Genomic DNA, 19200 nt, shown 5'->3' with positions numbered 1-19200 from the left:
CACTTTGATTTTGTTTTTGTGGGTGGTATTAAAAGAATTTCATTCTTTTACATGAAGCTGTCCAGTTTTCCCAGCATCGCTTATTGAAGAGACTGTCTTTTCTCTATTGTATATTCTTTCCTCCATTGTCGAAGATTAATTGACTGTAGTTGTATGGGTTTATTTCTGGGCTTTCTATCCTGTTCTATTCATCTATATTTCTGTTTTTTGTGCCAGTACTATACTGTTTTGACAACTGTAGCTTTGTAGTTTAACCTAAAGTCAGGGAGTCTGATTCCTCCAGCTCTGATTTTTTTGGTCTCAGGATTGCTTTGGCTATTCAGGGTCTTTCGTGTTTCCATACAAATTTAAAAATTTTTTGTTCTAGTTCTGTGAAAAATGCCATTGGTAATGATAGGGATTGCTTTGAATTTATAGATTGCCTTGGGTAGTATAGTCATTTTGACAGTATTCTTCCAATAAAGGAGTGTTACATATTTCATCTCTTTGTGTCATCTTTGATTACTTTCATCAATATCTTGTACTTTTGAGAGTACAGATCTTTTACCTTTTTACCTCCTTAGGTTTATTTCTCAATACTTTATTCTCTTTGTTGTGATAGTATGGGATTATTTCCTTAATTCTCATCTATTGTTGTTAGTGTATAGAAATGTGAGAGAATTCTGTATATTAATTTTGTATCCTGAAACTAAAGAATTCATTGGTGAGCTCTAGTAGTTTTCTGATAGCATCTTAAGGATTTTCTATGTACAGTATCATATCATCTACAAACAGTGATAGTTTTATTACTTCTTTTCAAATTTGGATTCCTTTTATTTCTTTTTACTCTCTGATTGCTGTGGCTATATTTTCAAAGCTATGTTGAATAACAGTGATACAAATGGACATTTTGTTCTTGAACTTAGGAGAAATCCTTTCAGCTTTCAACATGAGAATAATGTTAGCTGTGGGTTTGTCATATATGGCCTTTATTATGTTGAGATAGCTTCCCTCTCAGCCCATTTTCTGGAGAGTCTTTATCATAAATGGGTGTTGGATTTTGTCAGAAGTTTTTTCTGCACCTATTGAAATGATCATTTGGTTTTTATTCTTCAGTTGGTTAATGTAGTGTATCACACTGATTGATGTGTAGTTTTTGAAAAAATCCTTGCATTCCTGTGTTATATCCCACTTGATCATGATGTATGATTCTTTTAATATATTGTTGGATTTGCCTTATTTATCAGTGGTATTCACCTGTAACTTTCCCCTTTTGTGGTATCTTTGTCTGGTTTGGGTATCAGAGTGATGGTGGCCTCATAGAATGAGGTCCTTTCCTTCCTTCCTTTGCAATTTTTCAGAATAGTTTCAGAAGAATAGGTGTTAGCACTCTCTAAATGTTTGATAGAGTTCTGCTATGAAGCTTTCCAGACCTAGAATTTTGTTTGTTGAAAGGTTTGGCTTGTTTTTTGTTTTTCTTTTTTTTTGCTTTTTTGTTTTTACACTACATGCGCAGCATACAGAAGTTCCCAGGCTAGGGGTTGAATTGGAGCTGCAGCTGCCAGCCTACACCACACCCACAGCAACACTTGATCTGAGCCACATCTGTGACCTACACCACAGCTCATGGCAACACCAGATCTATAACCCACTGAGCGAGGCCAGGGATCAAACCTGCATCCTCATGGATACTTGTCAGGTTCATTACTGTTGAACCACAATGAGAGCTCCTGTTGAAAGTTTTTTAATCACAGATTCAATTTCAATACTTTTGATTGGTCCATTCTTATTTACTGTTCCTTCCCAGCTCAGTCGTGGAAGATTGTATCTTTATAATGATTTTTCTGTTTCTTCTAGATTTTCTATTTTATTGGGATATAGTTGCTTGTAGTAGTCTCTTAGAATCCTTTGTATTTCTGTGATGTCCATTATAACGTCTTCTTTTTCATTTCTTATTTTATTGATTTGAGCCTTTCTTCCCCCCACCCCCTTTTTTTTGGTGAGTCTGGCTAAGGGTTTATCAATTTTGTGTATCTCTTTTCAAAGATCCAGCTTTTAGTTTCATTGATCTTTTCTATTTTCTTCATCTCTATTTCATTTATTTATGCTCTGATATTTATGGTGTCTTTCCTTCTACTCATTTTGCATTTTGTTTATCTTTCTCTAGTTGCTTTATGTGAAACATTACATTGTGTTTGATATTTTTCTTGTTTTCTGAGAAAGGCTTGTATTGCTCTGAAGTTCTCTCTTAGGACTGTTTTTGCTGCATCCCATAGGTTTTGGATCATTGTGTTTTCATTTTCATTTGTCACTTGGTATTTTTTATTTCCTCTTTGATTTCTTCCGTGATCCATTGGTTGTTTAGTAGCTTATTGTTTAGTCTCTGCATGTTTTGTGTTTTTTACAGGTTTTTTGTTGTACTTGATTTCTAGTCTTACAGTGTTGTGGTCAGAAAAAATACTTGATATTATTTCAATTTTCTTAAATTTACTAAGGCTTGATTTGTGGTTCAGAATGTGATCTATCCTAGAGAATGTTTCATGTGCACTTGAGAAGAATGTTTATTCTTCTGCTTTGGGATGGGATGTTCTATACATACCAATTAAGTCCATCTGATCTAAAGTGTTATTTAAGGCCTGTATTTCTTATTGATTTAATGTGGATCCATTGCTGTAACTGGGGTATTAAAGTCTTCTACTATTATTTTCTTGTTGATTTCTCTTTTTATCTCTCTTAGCAGCTGCCTTATATTGTTTGGTGCTCCTGTGTTGGGTGTATACTTTAACGTCTGTTTTGTCTGATATGAGTATTGCTACTCCAGCTTTCTTTTGATTTCCATTTGCATGGAATATCTTTTTCCATCCTCTCACTTTCAGTCTATATGTGTCCCTATAATTGAAATGGGTCTTTTTAAGACTGTATGTATGTGTATGTATATATATCTCCTGTTTTTGTATCCATTCAGCCAGTCCATGCATTTTGGCTGAACATTTAATCCATTTATGTTTAAGGTAATCACTGATAAGTATGTTCTTGCCATTTGTTCATTGTTTTGGATTTCTTCATTTTGTTGATCTTCTTACAATTGTTGGTTTTAATATTGCATTTGTGTGTGCATGTGATTACGTGCCTTTACTATGTTTGTTTTTACCAGTGAGCCTTCTAATTTATAATTTTCTTCTTTGTAGTTGTGGCCTTTCCTTTTCTGCTTAGAAAAGTTCCTTCACCATTTGTTGTAAAGCTGGCTTGTTGGTACTGAATTCTCTTAGCTTTTGCTCATCTGTAAAGCTTTTGATTTCTCTATCAAATATACTTGAAAGCCTTGCTGTGTATTCTGGGTGGTAGTTTTGTTCCTTTCATCACTTTAAGTATATTGTGCTACTCCCTTCTGGTTTCCATAATTTCTGATTGGAAAAAAAACTCAGCTGACAACCTAATCAGAGTTCCCTTGTATGTTATTTGTTGCTTTCCCCTAGCTTCTTTCAATATTTTTCTCTTTGTCTTTATTACTGGTCAGTTTGATTAATATGGGTCTCATTGTTTTTCTCCTTGGTTTTATTTTATATGGTAATTGTGCTTCCTGGATGTTGGTGAGTGATTCCTTTCCCATATTAGGGTGGTTTTTACTATCACTTCAAATATTTTCTCCATATTTTCTCCTTTCTTTCTTCTCCTTCTAGCTCATCTGTAATGCAAATGTTGGTATATTTAATGTTTTCCCAGAGTTCTCTTAGACTGTCCTCATTTCTTTTTGTTCTTTGTTTTTCTTTATTCTGTTCTCTGTCAGTGATTTCTACCAGTCTGTCTTCTTCTGCCTCCTGTATTCTGCTATTGATTCCTTCTATTGAATTTCTTATTTCAGTTGTTGATGTTTGTTCTTTAAATCTTGTTTGCTCTTTAAATTTTCTATTTCTTTGTTAAACATTTATTGTAATTTTTTGATCTTTGCCTACAGTTTTTTTCCAATATCTTGGATCATCCTTATTATTGTTACTTTAAAGTCTTTTTTTTGTAGGTTATTTATCTCAACTTCATTTAGCTGTTTTCCTGGGGTTTTGTCTTGCTCTTTTCTTCTGGATTTTTCTATCTGTCTTTTTCTTATTATGGCCACACTGTTGACATCGAATTCCCAGGCCAGGGAAATTGCAGCCATCTCTGGGACCTACACCACAACCTTGACACCATTGATCTGAGTTTCATCTGCAACCTACACCTCGGTTTGTGGCAACATTGGATCCTTAAAGCATTGAGAAAGACCAGGGATCAAACCTTCATCCTCGCAGAGGCATGTCATGTCCTTAATTCACTGAGTCAGAATGAGAACTCTCTCTGCCTTTTCATTTTGTCTCACTTTCTGCATTTGTGGTCTCCTTTCTCCATGCTGCAGGATTGTAGCCTCTCTTGGTTCTGGTGTCTGCCCCCTGGTGGGTGAAACTTTGTCTTGTCCCTCTGATGGACAGGGCTGTTTCACTGGGTTTAATTAGAATTGGCTGTCTGCCTTGGAGGACTTTTGGCAGCCTGTCTGCTGATGGGTGAAGCTGTGTTCCCATCCTGTGTGTTGTTTTGTGTGTGGCTTCTCAGCAATGGTGGATGGGGCTAGGTTTTTCCAGTGGTAGGTTCTTGGGGTGCTCCCACCGGTGATTATCTTTTGGGACCTCCCCCTTCAATGTCCTGCCACCTCAGGGAACCACAGACCCTCCAAAACCAAGAGGTAGGACTGGCCCAGGTTCTTTTTTTTCTTTCTTTTTTTTTTTTTTTTTTTTTTGTCTTTTGAGGGCTGTACCCATGGCATATGGAGGTTCCCAGGCTAGGGGTCTAATTGGAGCTGTAGCTGCTGGCCTACACCAGAGCCACAGCAACATGGGATCTGAGCCACATCTGTGACCTACAACACAGCTCATGGCAACACCAGATCCTTAACCAACTGATCGAGGCCAGGGATCGAACCTTCAACCTCATGGTTCCTAGTTGGATTCGTTTCCGCTGCACCACGACAGGAACTCCCGGCCCAGATTCTTACAGGGTCTCTGCTTGCCTTGGGACTCAATGCACGTGAAATCTTGAGTGTACCCTCCAAGAGTTTTTTTAAGAGGAAGTGAGCTCAAGTCCTTCTACTCTGCCGTCTTGTCTGGAATCCAGTATCATAGCATTCTGGTCAGAAAAGATGATATGATTTTGGTTTTCTTAAATTTTCTGAGGCTTTTTTTGCGACCCAGCATATGATCTGTCCTGCAGGATGTTCAATGTGCACTTGAAAAGAATGCATATTCCACTGTTTTCATATGAAATGTTCTATAAATATCAATTGAGTACATCTGGTCTGATGTATCATTTAAGGCCTGTATTTCCTTGTTGACTTTCTATTTGAATGATCTGTCCATTGATGTATCTAGGGTATTAAAGTCCCCCTCTGTTATTGTGTTAATCTCAATTTCTCCTTGTGCGCCTGTTAACATTTGCCTTATATTGAGGTGCATCTAGGTTGGTTTTATTTATATTTACATTTGTTATATCTCCTTGGATTGATCCCTCAGTCATTACATAGTGTCATTCCTTGTCTCTTGCAACACTATTTTAAAAGTCTGTTTTGTCATCTCTAAGTGTTACTACTCCAGCTTTCTTTTGATTTCCATTTGTACGGAATGGCCTTTTTCCACCCCCTGACTTTGTCTATGTGTTCTTTAGATCTGAAATGGGTCTTTTGCAAACAGCATATATATGGGTCTTGTTTTTGCATCCATTCACCCAGTGTATGTCTTTTGGTTGGAGCATTTAATCACTTTACGTTTAAGACAATGACTAATATGTATATTCCAATTGTCATTTTGTTAACTGTTTTGGATTTGTTTTTATGGGTCTTTTTTGTTTCCTTTCTCTTGTATTTTGATGACTCTTTTGGGGGTTCTTTTTTTAGGGTGGCACCCACAGCGTATGGAAGTTCCCAAGCTAGGTGTCGAATTGGAGTTAGAGCTGCCAGCCTACACCACAGTCACAGCAGTGCCAACCCTGAGCTGCATCTGTGACCTACACTGCAGCTCATGGCAACACCAGATCCTTAATACACTGAGCAAGGCCAGGGATTGAACCCACATCCTCGTGGATATGTCAGGTTCATTACCACTGAGCCACAACAGGAACTCCTTGATGACTATCTTAAGTGTTGTTTTGGATTCCTTTTTTGTGTGTGTGTGTGTCTATTTTAAATTTTTGTTTTACAGTTACCATGAGGGTTTGGTATAGCAGCCTATGTGTGTGTATGTGCGTGTGTGTATGCATGAATAGGTATATATACAGAAATACATATATGTGTCTGTGTGTATATGTACGTACATATGATTGAATTTCAAGTATATTGTCTTTCTTTTTCCTTTTTTTTTTTTCAGTGCATTTTAGTAATCCTGCATGTGTACTCTGATCCTCTTCTGCTTATTGGTTTTGATGTATTTGTATAGATACTACTACTGTATGCTTACCTCTACCAGTGAGCTTTCCCATTGTCTGATTTTCTTATTTCTGCCCATGAGTCATTTAGCATGGTTGTAAAGCTGGTTTAGTGATTCTTTTAGCTTTTAGTATTGATTCTCTATTCAGTTTTCCCTGCTCTTCCATGTGGTTCATTCCTCTTGGATATTAGAACAGAATGATCCATCATCTTTAATAAATTACCTAAACAGGATAGTGACTATCTCCCAGTGTTTTTTCCCAGGCAGTGAGCTAATTGGCATGATCTGCTCTGGTTTTGAGACAATTCCATGAGAATTCAGAGAGAAATAACAGCTATGCATCATACCCAGATATACTCCAGTAAACTGGCTGAAATTGCTTCTTTTAAATTCAAGATATTTGCCTCACAACTTTCTTTCTTTTTTATTTATTTTTTTTTGTTTTGTTTTGTTTTGTTTTGTCTTTTGTCTTTTTGTCTTTTGTTGTTGTTGTTGCTATTTCTTGGGCCGCTCCCGCGGCACATGGAGGTTCCCAGGCTAGGGGTTGAATCGGAGCTGTAGCCACCGGCCTACGCCAGAGCCACAGCAACGCAGGATCCGAGCCGTGTCTGCAACCTACACCACAGCTCACGGCAACGCCAGATCGTTAACCCACTGAGCAAGGGCAGGGACCGAACCCGCAACCTCATGGTTCCTTGTCGGATTCGTTAACCACTGTGCCACGATGGGAACGCCACAACTTTCTTTCTTAATCTTACAGCATCCCCAAAATTTCTGTTTCAAAATGAAGTTTCTTATGATATATTTGGCCTCACCTATGATTATTATTTATCTTATTTGCATGTGCTTATTTTCCCTCTCTATTTTTGGTAGTAAGAGGCTTTGTTATTAAATTGACAGGGCCTTATGCACTGGATCAAACTCCCATGTATACTCCAGATTCTTTTCACTTTTAAAGTGATCAGAGGATATGAATCTGCATTCTACATTCCCCTTGTTTTATTTATACACGTTCCTACTAAGTTAGCTGACTTCCTGAGTCTATTTCTAACTGATCTTAGTATTTTCTCAAGTAAAATCAACTTCTTTTCTAATCACTACATTCCAGTCAACACCTGAGCAAAATGCCTGGTATAATATTTAATAGTAAATTTCATCCATTTTCCTCCCCTTGTTTGTGGCCTTAGAATCAGCAAATTATCAGAATAGATTCAAAATTCTTATTTATGATGCCAAGCCAGTTTTCGTTTTGTCACCATATGTTCTCTAAGGTTATTTTCAAGGAAAAGGGAAGCGGAAGATATAAATTAAAGGAAGGGCCAAGGTGCTATGATTTGGTATTGTTAACTTCCTACTCTGCTTTAAATAAGATGTGTCAATCAGAAAATAATAATTACTATGTCTGTCAGTCATCAACATATTATAGATGGATTTACCTTGTCAAAATAATGTATTATTAGGTTTTCTTTATGGTATAAATTTAGTTGACATTGAGTTTTTCAGTCAAGAGATTGGGTTTGATTTGATTTGGCTTAAGTTTGATAGATTTGATTTTAGCCAGAAAAGCAAGTTGTAAATGCAAAAAATATTTTAAGTGAACCACAGTTTTAGGATATAATTGAATCTGGGAAAGCAAAGCTGGGTAATGTATGCATAAAAAGTCTAAGACCATTTTGACGTCATGATTCAGTATTTTTTTATAAATTTGCCCATATGCGTGCTGTGGCACATATAACCTCTAGTATGGAAGAGCATCCATATCAATTTTCTTAGCTAATATTTTGCTGTATTTTATGATAACAAAATGCCATTAGTGACTTATTTATTTTCTAAAAACTACATTATATTTTAGGCAGGTGAAGTGTAACAGATATTCTAGTGGATGAAACTCTAGTTTATAGTTGCAAATGTAGGACTAAAATTTGGGGAAACAGACACATTGTAAAAGACTACCAATAGCAATTTTAAATCATAACAGCTGTAAGACTGCCTTGTAGTGTTTTTTTTTTAATTACTAAAATGAATTTATCACATCTGTAGTTGTGTAATGATCATAACAATCCAATTTCACAGGATTTCCATCCCAGAGCCCAAGCACATCCCCCCACCCCCCAAACTGTCTCCGCTGCAGACCATAAGTTTTTCAATGTCTGTGAGTCAGCATCTGTTCTGCAAAGAAGTTCAGTCTGTCCTTTTTTCAGATTCCACATGTCAGTGAAAGCATTTGATGTTGGTGTCTCATTGTATGGCTGACTCCACTTAGCATGATAGTTTCTAGGTCCATCCATGTTGCTAAAAGTGCCGGTATTTCATTCCTTTAGATGGCTGAGTAATATTCCATTGTGTATATGTACCACATCTTCTGGATCCACTCCTCTGTAGATGGACATTTAGGTTGTCTTGGCTATTGCAAATAGTGCTGCAGTGAACATCGGAGTACATGTGTCTTTGCGAGTCGTGATTTTCTCTGGATAGATGCCCAGGAGTGGGATTGCTGGATCAAATGGCAGTTCTATGTTTAGTTTTCTGAGGAATCGCCATACTGTTTTCCAGAGTGATTGCACCAATTTACAATCCCACCAACAGTGTACTAGGGTTCCTTTTTCTGCACACCCTCTCCAGCGCTTATTGTGTGTAGACTTTTGGATGATGGCCATTCTGGCTGGTGTAAGGTGGTAGCTCATAGTGGTTTTGATTTGCATTTCTCTAATAATGAGTGATGCTGAACATCTTTTCATGTGTTTTTTTGGCCATCTGTATGTCTTCTTTGGAGAACGGTCTGTTTAGATCTTCTGCCCATTTTTTGATGGGGTTGTTTGTTTTTTTGGTATGGAGCTAAAGAAAGTGTTTCTAAATTTTGGAGCTGAATCCCTTGTCAGTGGATTCACTTGCAAAGATTTTCTCCCATTCTGTGGGTTGTCTTTTTGTGTTGTTTAGGGTTTCCTTTGCTGTGCAGAAACTTTTCAGTTTGATTAGGTCCCATTTGCATATTTTTGTTTTTACATATTACTCTAAGAGGTGGATCTGAGAAGATGTTGCTGTCGTTTATGTCAGAGAGTGTTTGGCCTATGTTTTCCTCTAAAGTTTTATAGTGTCTGGGTCTTATATTTAGGTCTTTAATCCATTTTGAGTTTATTTTTGTGTATGGTGTTAGGGAGTGTCCTAATTTCATTCTTTTCCATGTGGCCGTCCGGTTTTCCCAGCACCACTTATTGAACGGGCTTGTCTTTTCTGCATTGTATATTCATGCCTCCTTTGTCATAGATGAGTTGGCTGTAGGTGTGTGGGTTGAATTCTGGGCTTTCTATCCTGTTCCACTGAGCTATATTTCTGTCTTTGTGCCAGTACCGTGCGGTTTTGATGACTGTTGCTTTGTGGTATAGTCTGAAGTCCGGGAGCCTGATTCCTCCAGCTCCATTTTTTTTCCTTGTAGTGTTTTTAACGGACAGGGTTTTTTGGAGTGTGGTGGGGTGTAATCTACAGGAAAGTCAAATTGCTGGACAAATTTTTGGTATAATGTGAGAGTCTGGATAACAAGTAATCAAACTAAAACAGGGCCATTACTAAGTCATTTAACTTCTCTGGGTCTCAACTTCATCTATAAAAAGGCCCTTTGGGATTTCCCATTGTGGCTCAGTGGGTTAAGAACCTAACTAGTATCCATGAGGATCCCTGGCCTCACTCATTGAGTTAAGGATCCAGCATTGTCACGAACTACAGCATAGATGGCAGATGCAGCTCAGATCTTGCATGTCTGTGGCATAGGCTGGCAGCTACAGCTCCAATTCAGCCTCTAGTCTAGGAACTTCCATATGCTGCAGGTGTGGCCCTAAAAACGACACTTTGATTAGATAACCTTCTATGGTCATTTCTCATACTAGAATTCTTTCTTTTTTAATTTTTGTTGCAGTTGCAATTTTATTATAGTTGGTTTATGGTGTTGTGCTAGTTTTGGATATATAGCAAAGTGATTTCAGTTATACAATACATATATTCATTCTTTTTCAGATTTTTGTCCCATATAGGTTTTTACAAAATATTGCGTAGAGTTCCCTATAATATAAAGCAAGTCCCTGTTGATTATCTATTTTGTATATAGTAGTGTGTATATATTAATCCCCCAATCGTAATTTATCCCCATCACCCACCTTTCCCCTTTCGTAACCATAATTTGTTTTCAGTCTGGGAATCTCTTTGTTATGTAAATAAGTTTGTTGTGTCATTTTTTTAGATTCTGTATTAATTGATATCATGTGATGTTTGTTTTTTTCTAACTTCACTTAGTATGATAATCTGTGTTACTGCAAATGGCTTTATTTCATTCTTTTTATGGCTGAGTAAAATTCCATTTTGTGTATGTACTACATCATTTTAATCTGTTCCTCTGTTGGTGAACATTTTGGTTGTTTCTATGTCTTGGCTATTGTAAATAATGCTTCAGTGAACATTGGTGGGCATATATCCTTTCGAATTATCATTTTCATCAGATGTTTGCCAGGATTGGGATCATACTATTTTTAGTTTGTTAAGGAACCTGCATACTCTTTTCCATATTGTTTGTACCAATTTTCATTCCCACCGACAGTGTAGGAGAGTTCCCTCTTCTCCACACCCTCTCCATCATTTACTGTTTACAGACTTTTTGATCATGGCCATTCTGACCACTGTGAGATGAGACTTCATTATAGTTTTGATTTGCATTTCTCTAATAATCTAATACTGGAAATCATTGATCCAATTGATGGGTGAAGTAATGTGGATAAGTGGAATTTTTCAAGTAGGAAATCATTAATTCGTTTATAATTTTGAAATACTTCTTGAGGTGTTCCCACTGTGGCACAGTGAGTTAAGAATCCAACTGCAGCAACTCCAGGTCTCTGTGGAGGCATATGTTTTATCCCTTGGTCTACCACAGTGGGTTAAAGGATCCAATGTTGCTGCAACCACAGCTCCGATTCAGTCCTAGCCCAGGAACTTTTATATGCCACCAGTGTAGCCATAAAAAGAGGGAAAAAAATTATTGACCACCTTCTGTGTGCTGTTATACTAAGCACTGAGAGTACAGTCTCAAAGTCAGGTCACTGCCCACGTGGAGCTTATATTCAAGTGGGGAAGGCACACGAAAACTAATTAAACAGAATAACTTAAAAAGTTAAGAAGTATCTGAGAGAGATAATGATAAGAAAGGGTCTGTCTTTATATTGAATATCAAAAGGACAGTTACAGGAGGCCACTTGTGAGCCAAGAATCTAAATGATATAGGGGCTACCCATAGGAGATTTTAAAAAGAACTGTCTAAATGGAGGAAATAGCAATTGCAGGGTATCTGAGGCATGATTGGTATCGTTGTATTCCACAACTGCAATAGCTAGAGCATAGTGAGCCAGTGGTACTAGATGAGATAGAGGCGAGGCAGAGGCCTAATGATGTAGAACATTTAGGTTTATAAGTTGATTTACTTAGTTCATTCTAAGTGTAATAGAAAGCCATTGAAGAATTTCAACTTGAGAGTGAAGTGATCAAGTGCATATTTTAAGAAAAATGCTTTTTGTCAACATGGTTTGGAATGGGCAGATCAGTTAGGTTACTGTTGCAGTGGTTCCTATGGGAAATATTAACAAAAATACAGAAGATTGGGTGGATTATAGAAAGAGTCCATGGTGAGTTTTTTTTTGTTTTGTTTTTGGGTTTTTTTTTTTTTTTCTTTTTTTGTCTTTTCTAGGGCCACACTTGGGGGATATGGAGATTCCCAGGCTAGGGGTCCAATCAGAGCTGTAGCCACAGGCCTACACCAGAGCCACAGCCCAACACCAGATCTGAGCCGCGTATGTGACCTACACCACAGTTCACAGCAACGTCAGATCCTCAACTCACTGAGCAAAGCCATGGATTGAACCCACAACCTCATGGTTCCTAGTCAGGTTCGTTAACCACTGAGCCACGTGGGAACTCCACATGGGGAGTTTTTAAGATTGTGGATAGGGAGGGGACAGAAGTAGGAAGAACAAGAAAGATTTGCAGCAACATGAATGGAACTAGAGACTCTCATACTGAGTAAAGTAAGTCAGAAAGAGAAATACAAATACCATATGATATCACTTATATCTAGTATCTAAAATACAGCACAAATGAACCTTCCCACAGACAAGAAAATCATGGACTTGGAGAATAGACTTGTGGTTGCCTGCGGAGAGGTGGAGGGAATGGGATGGATTGGGAGCTTGGGGTTAACAGATACAAACTATTGCTTTTGGAATGGATTAGCAATGAGATCCTTCTTGTAGCATTGAGAACTATGTCTGGTCATTTATGACGGAGCATGATAATGGGAGAAAAAAGAATGTATACATGTATGTGTAACTGGGTCACCATGCTGTACAGTAGGGGAAAAAATGTGTTGGGGAACTAACAATTAAAAAAAAATTAAAAATAAATAAATAAATAGAAAGAAAGAAAGTGTGAGAGCTCTAACAAGCTATGTAAAAGAATGATAAGAGATAATTGTACTCTATAGAAGGCCCAGTAGAGAGGGTGGTCAAGAGAGCTATGGTTAAGAATATCATGTATTGCAGAGAAGAAAAAAGGACTATGTAAAGATCATTAGTTTTAGTGAAGATATAAGTCGTAGGTGACTTTTTAGTGTTTGTTTTCTGTGGTGGTAGGGAGAAAAGCCAGAATTGAAGGTGATAAGCGTAAAATCAATGATGAGGAAAGGGAGATGATGTGTAAAAAGGTTTCTGAAGACTTAGAAAGTTTTAGAGTTAGCTGATAATTCATGGTTGCAAATAGCTACCCATTTCAGTCATTATGGCTTTTTGGCTCATGTCTGTGGCCTAAGGCTTACTTTGCTTTTGATTTCATTATCTAATTTTGCTGTCACATTTTCAAAAGAAATTTCAATTAAATTTCAACTGTTTTGAGTTTACCAATCTAAATGGATGCTTTCAAGTTACAAACTAAATAATAAAATTGATGACATTGGACATTGTATAAGGTTGGATCATTCTTCAACACTAATACATGGATTTTAGTATAAGGGAATATTTCCATACTTGAGATGTTTTTCTTTCTTTCCTCACTTCCCATAGAATTTATATTTTTTCACAAGAAATAGATTTTTCACAATAGAAAATGCATTTAGTTCATAAACAATCTTGTCATTCCTTTATCCCCAATCAAATGTGAAAAGAAAATTCTAGATTCACAAAATAGAAACTTGGTTGTTTTATTGAGTGGTAAGCTTTTTCATATTATTAAGCATTGGATCAGTGAGTATAAATAGAAAGCTGAAGCTCTTTTTCCTACCACAATTAAAATGTTAAAAATGATTGAATTAAGATGTACATGCATATTCCTGTTCAAGATGATTTGGGTACAGGATAAAGGAAAAGATGTTAATGCCTTTGTTTGCCTTTTCATTGTTATTGTTCCCAGTTTATTTTAAAGTAATCATTATAAACTTCTCAACTTCTAAAACTTAATCTTTTTTTCTTTTAATTTTTGCCTCAGAGCTCTTGGCAGCAGGTTAAGGATCAAGCCTTGCCATTACAGTAGCTTGGGTCACTGCTGTGGTGTGGGTTCGATCCCTCAGTCAAGAACTTCCACTTTCTCTGGGCATGGTCAAAAAAAAAAAACAAATAATAGTCATAATAATTTATGCCTAGTTCTGTCTCTATAATCCCCATGTCTGTTGGTCTTTAACACAAATAAGTATAAAGAAAAAGGCATAAAGAGAGAGGCAGTGAGACAGAAAGATAAAATTAAACTATTCAAATTAGTCTCAAAATTTGGCTTTAAAAATACATAGAAATGAATTCAATAAGGAAAGTACAAAATCAGTGTGAAGAAAATCACAATGTTTCATTAAATAATGTCAAATAAGATCTCAGAAATGAATTCTGTCATCTTCCTGTCTGAAAAGATTATTGAAATGTCAGTTCTTGTCAATATAATGTGTAATTTTCCTAAAATACCAGTTCAGATTCCAGTGGGCTTGAGAGAGTTCTGGGACATGAGGTGAGAGAAGGTACTAAACAAAATCATTTCAGAATTTACATAGAATTTTAAGCTTATGTTCAAAGGGCAGTATAGGAGGTCTCTTGTGGCACAGTAGGTTAAGGATCCAGCATTCTCACTGCACCAGCTTCAGTTGTTGCTGTGGCACGGGTTCGATCTCTAGTCTGGGAATTTCCATATACCTTGGGTGCAGCCAAAAAATAATTTCTTTTTGAAAGACAAAATAGCATAGTGCTTAAGACCACAGACCTTGGAGTGAGGCTACCTGAATTCATATCTTGGCTCTATTATTAGGTGGGTACTTTGAAAAGTTATTTAACCTCTCTATGGCTCATTTTCCCCATGTTAGAATATTAATTCCTATTTCTTGGAATTGTTTTGAGGACAAAAGTTAATACATATAAATCACTTATAACTGTGCTTTACACATAGAAACTGCATAGTAACTTGTTTGCTATTAGCTTTATAGAAATTTGAAACATTTTAGGCAAATGAATGGGTAAAGGAAATTTGTTTTTCTGAATATTCAAATTAGTTAAGTTACATGTTAACATATATTATAACGATGTAAAGCTGCTAAAATGAAAAAATGTGGTACTATAATAGAAAAGACAAATAGATTAATGAAATAAATAAAGAATCCAAAAATAGATCTAAATGTATATGACCACCTAAAACATGTTACAAAATGAGAGTTCACTTCAGTAGGGAAAGCTAGTTTTATTTAACAATGGTAGGGGCATAATTGGCTGCTCATCTGGTGAGAATAAACAAACCCATACTTGATACTGTGTGCAAAAATAAATTTCAGACAGATTAAAGATAAAAGCAAGCAGTAGAGACACACAGGTGGAGAGAGAGAAGAAAATATATTTCTGTAATTTCTAGGAGAAAGAGATCTTTGAAGTATTACAAGAAACTCAGAAGCCTTTTTGTACCAATATGAGATGACAGATGTTAACTAAACTTATTGTGGTGATCATTTCATGATATATGTAAGTTTTAAATTATTATGCTGTACAACTTAAACCTGTACCATACTGTATGTCAATTATGTCTCAAAAAACTGCAAAGAAAAAAGAAACCTAAAAGCCATAGAACAAATCAGTATAGATACAATTTTGTAAAAATTAATACTTTATAACAAAAAATACCATGAGTTTAAAAACAAAAGGACAAACTGGGAGAAAATATTTGCATCATCTAAAGACAAAGTTGGAGTTCCATGGTGGCCTATAGCAGTTAATGATTCGGCATTGTCACTACTGTGGTTTGAGTTCACTCCCAGGCCCAGGAACTTGACCTGCCAAAAGTGCAGCCAAATAAGTAAATAAAATAAAAGCAAACTTAATATAAGAACCCAAGAAATATGGATAACAAGAGCAAAGTGCGCAAAGAATAAACATAGAAACATCTCAGAAGAAAATTTTAAACTAATAAGAAAATACACTCCACTAATTAGTAGTTAGGCAGGAGCAAAATAACAAATACTATTTTTTGGAGTTCCCGTCATGGCGCAGCAGAAATGAATGTGACTAGAAACCATGAGGTTGCAGGTTCGATCCCTGGCTTCCCTCAGTGGGTTAAGGATCCCACGTTGCTGTGAGCTGTGATGTAGGTCGCACACGCAGTTTGGATCTCACGTTGCTGTGGCTGTGGCGTAGGCCGTCAGCAACAGCTCCAATTAGACCCCTACCCTGGAAACCTCCATTTGCCACTGGTGCAGCACTAAAAGGACAAAAGACAAAAAAAACAAAAAACAAAAAACAAAAAAAAAAAACCCAGCATTTTTTAATTATCGGGTTGACAAAAATTAAAGGGACTTATAACATCCAGTACTGGCAGGGATATGAAGAACTGCTTTCAGTCTTTGCAGTTGGAGGTGTGAATTGCAATAAGTATTTTTCTTGATTTGTCAGTACAGAGATTTTAACTTTTGATTCATTACTCCCTCTCTTGAAATTTATCCTACATAAATAAAAGTATCAGTTACATAAAGAGTAATGAATATCATAAATATGTGTATTTATGATATCCATTAGTGCTTTATTTATAAATGGTACAAAACTTTGGGGAAAATTTGAATGAAAGTGGGAGAATATTGAAGAAATTATGGAACACAAATTGTGTAATAACTTGTAATTATTTAATTTGATTATGTATGTGTTAGTGACTTAAAAGATATTCAAAATCTCTTACTAATTTTTTAAGATATAACATTTTCTTCTTTATTTAAAAAACCAAAAAAGAAAAATAAAAGAGCTTTGAAATGATATAGAAGTAAAATTTTAGCATTGCCAAATTCAGAAGTATGATATTACAACAGACTGGTTATTAGAAGAAACCAGAGTTTAGCCTCTTTTTTTTTTTTTTCCTTTGTATCTCTCTGTCATTTGGCTTAACAACCGCATATTATTCTTAAGAAAAAGGACAAAGAACAGAATTTTAGTCTTTAAAATAGCAGTAGGCTACACATTTTTATAATTGTGTTCATTTTTAATGCATGGTTATAGTAAAACTGTTTACTCACCCTAATATGTTTTTGTTTCCTATAGCAATGTCTGACCGTCAGGAGAGTGCCCTTATAGAACTAATGGTTTGTACAATTCGTCAAGCTGCTGAGGCACATCCTCCAGTGGGAAGGGGTACCGGCAAGAGAGTAAGTCGCTTAGTGAGAAATCTACAAAAAGGCCTTTAATGTAATTAACTGTCTTAAATATTTGAATTTTCTTTTTTTTTTCCTTTTTAGGGCCATATGCATGGCATATGGAGGTTCCCAAACTAGGGATTGAATCTGAGGTATAGCCATTGGCCCATGCCACAGCAACTGCAATACCAGTTCCAAGCAGCATCTGCAGCCTACACCACAGCTCACGGCAACGCCAGATCCTTAACCCACTAAGTGAGGCCAGGGATCAAACTTGTATCCTAATGAATGCTAATCAGATTCATTTCTGCTGAGCCACAACAGGAACTTCAATATTTGAAAATTTTCCTGGTATACATATCCGAAACATGAATTTTTATAAATGATATATGCTGTGGTAGTTCATCTTATGTCCTATCTACTATATTTAGGTTCCAAAACTAGATTCTTTGCATTGATGCTCCTATAGCACCTCTGCCTTTTTCTGACAGTCAAGTATCTCAAGAATTTTCACATTCGTATTTGTTAAAAGTGCACAAAGGAGAGAGGACAAGATGGCGGAGGAGTAGGGGGACACGCTCGCCCTCTCCCACAAACACAACAAAAAAAGCACATCTACAGAAGAAATGACTCGCACAGAACAACAACCAATCGCTGGCAGAGGAACCTAAACTCCAATAACGGCAAGAAGTTCGTGACATTATTGGGCAGAACGGGAGAAAAGAGGAGAGTGAGAGAAGGTGAATCCGAGCGGGACGGGCGCTCCCGAAAGGGAACTGCGGAGGAGAAAGGGATCCCGCACCCTGGAAAGTCTCCTACCGGGGGAAAGATCAAACGAACCGGAGGAATCTCCAGATGCAGAGAAGAGTGTAGCAGTAAGTCGGAGTACGGAAAAAAGATCAAGAACCCAACGGACCATCTGAACTACGGGCACAGTCAGCAAAAATTGAGACGCCTGGGTGGGGGCTGGGCACCGAATCCTCGGCTCCAGAGGTTAGTCCCCGGGAAAGTGCCGGGGGACGCCTGGGTGGGGGCTGGGCACCGAGACCTCAGCTCTGAAGGTTGGTCCCCGAGAGGGGGCCGGGGGACGCCTGGGTTGGGGCTGGGCACCGAGACCTCGCCTCCGAAGGTTAGTCCCCAAGAAAGGGCCGGGGGACGCCTGGTGGGGGGGGCTGGGCACCGAGACCTCAGCTCCAGAGATTAGTCCCTGGGCTAGGGGGGCGGGGAAGAGCGGAAACTGCTTGGGAGGTCTCTAAACCATTTGACGGGGCAGAGACTGCCTGGGAGACTAGAAAACAAAGCTGTCGCAGAGGAAGGGAGCAATACTCTAGGGGCGGGGAAGTGGAAAGCCGCCTCAGAGGGAACCTGGGAGAAGAGCCTGGTCTGCGCCCGTGCTGGGGAGGGGAGAGAAGAAGGGGTGGGTCCCCATAGAATACCCCCACGCCACAGCAAGCTTACAGGCCCGCTAGCTAGCAGAAAGCTGTGCTTCCCAGTGCATTCCCTCCCCCCACCCCGCCACCCCCTATGCTCTCGCCGAACCTGGGGCTGCCTGCCATCCAGGAGGGCTGGCCTCAACAATTGCCTGAAGCCTACCACCGCAGGGGCTCTCCCTGCACAGGCCTGCTTGCCCTTTGGAGGGGCTACACTTCCACAGAGCAGCACCAAACACCACCAGCCCCCTAGAAAAGGCCTGCAGCCCAGAAAAGCTAGAACAAGCCTAGCCAGGCCGTGAATAGATCGACCTAATTCTCCCACGGTTTTTCTGAGACGGGCTCCCCCGGGGAGGAGCCTCTTGAGTCTCCAAGGGCCTTGCTACACGCCCAAGACCCCAGGGGGTGCTAAGACCTAGTGGACCAGCTGCATAGGACTGCCAGCTCCAGGCAGGACCCCCTGCAGCCCAGAAAAGCTGCAACAAGCCTGGCCGAATCGGGAAAAGATCTCAGACGGTCTTTCTGAGTCGGGCTGTCCTGGGGAGGAGCCTCTTGAGTCTCCAAGGGCCCTGCTACCCGCCCAAGACCCCAAGGGGTGCTGAGACCTAGTGGACCAGCTGCATAGGACTGCCAGCTCCAGTCAGGACCCCCTGCAGCCCAGAAAAGCTGCAACAAGCCTGGCCGA

At 38.3% G+C, this 19200-nt stretch overlaps 1 protein-coding gene across 3 annotated transcripts in view; it reads left to right on the top strand.

Moving 5' to 3' along the window:
• The window catches only part of STAG1 (stromal antigen 1), a 541662-nt gene that overhangs the window by 447334 nt on the left and 75128 nt on the right, over positions 1–19200 (top strand). For all 3 annotated transcript variants that reach the window (XM_021071121.1, XM_021071122.1, XM_021071123.1), the window contains one exon: positions 16994–17097. In XM_021071121.1, coding sequence (XP_020926780.1) covers positions 16994–17097 — 104 coding nt within the window. The remainder of the gene's footprint in view (positions 1–16993; positions 17098–19200) is intronic.

This window comes from Sus scrofa, chromosome 13 (genome assembly GCF_000003025.6).
Source record: "Sus scrofa isolate TJ Tabasco breed Duroc chromosome 13, Sscrofa11.1, whole genome shotgun sequence".
Lineage (NCBI taxonomy): Eukaryota > Metazoa > Chordata > Mammalia > Artiodactyla > Suidae > Sus > Sus scrofa.
Note: the sequence above shows the minus strand (reverse complement) of the source record. Positions and strands in the feature narration are given on the sequence as shown.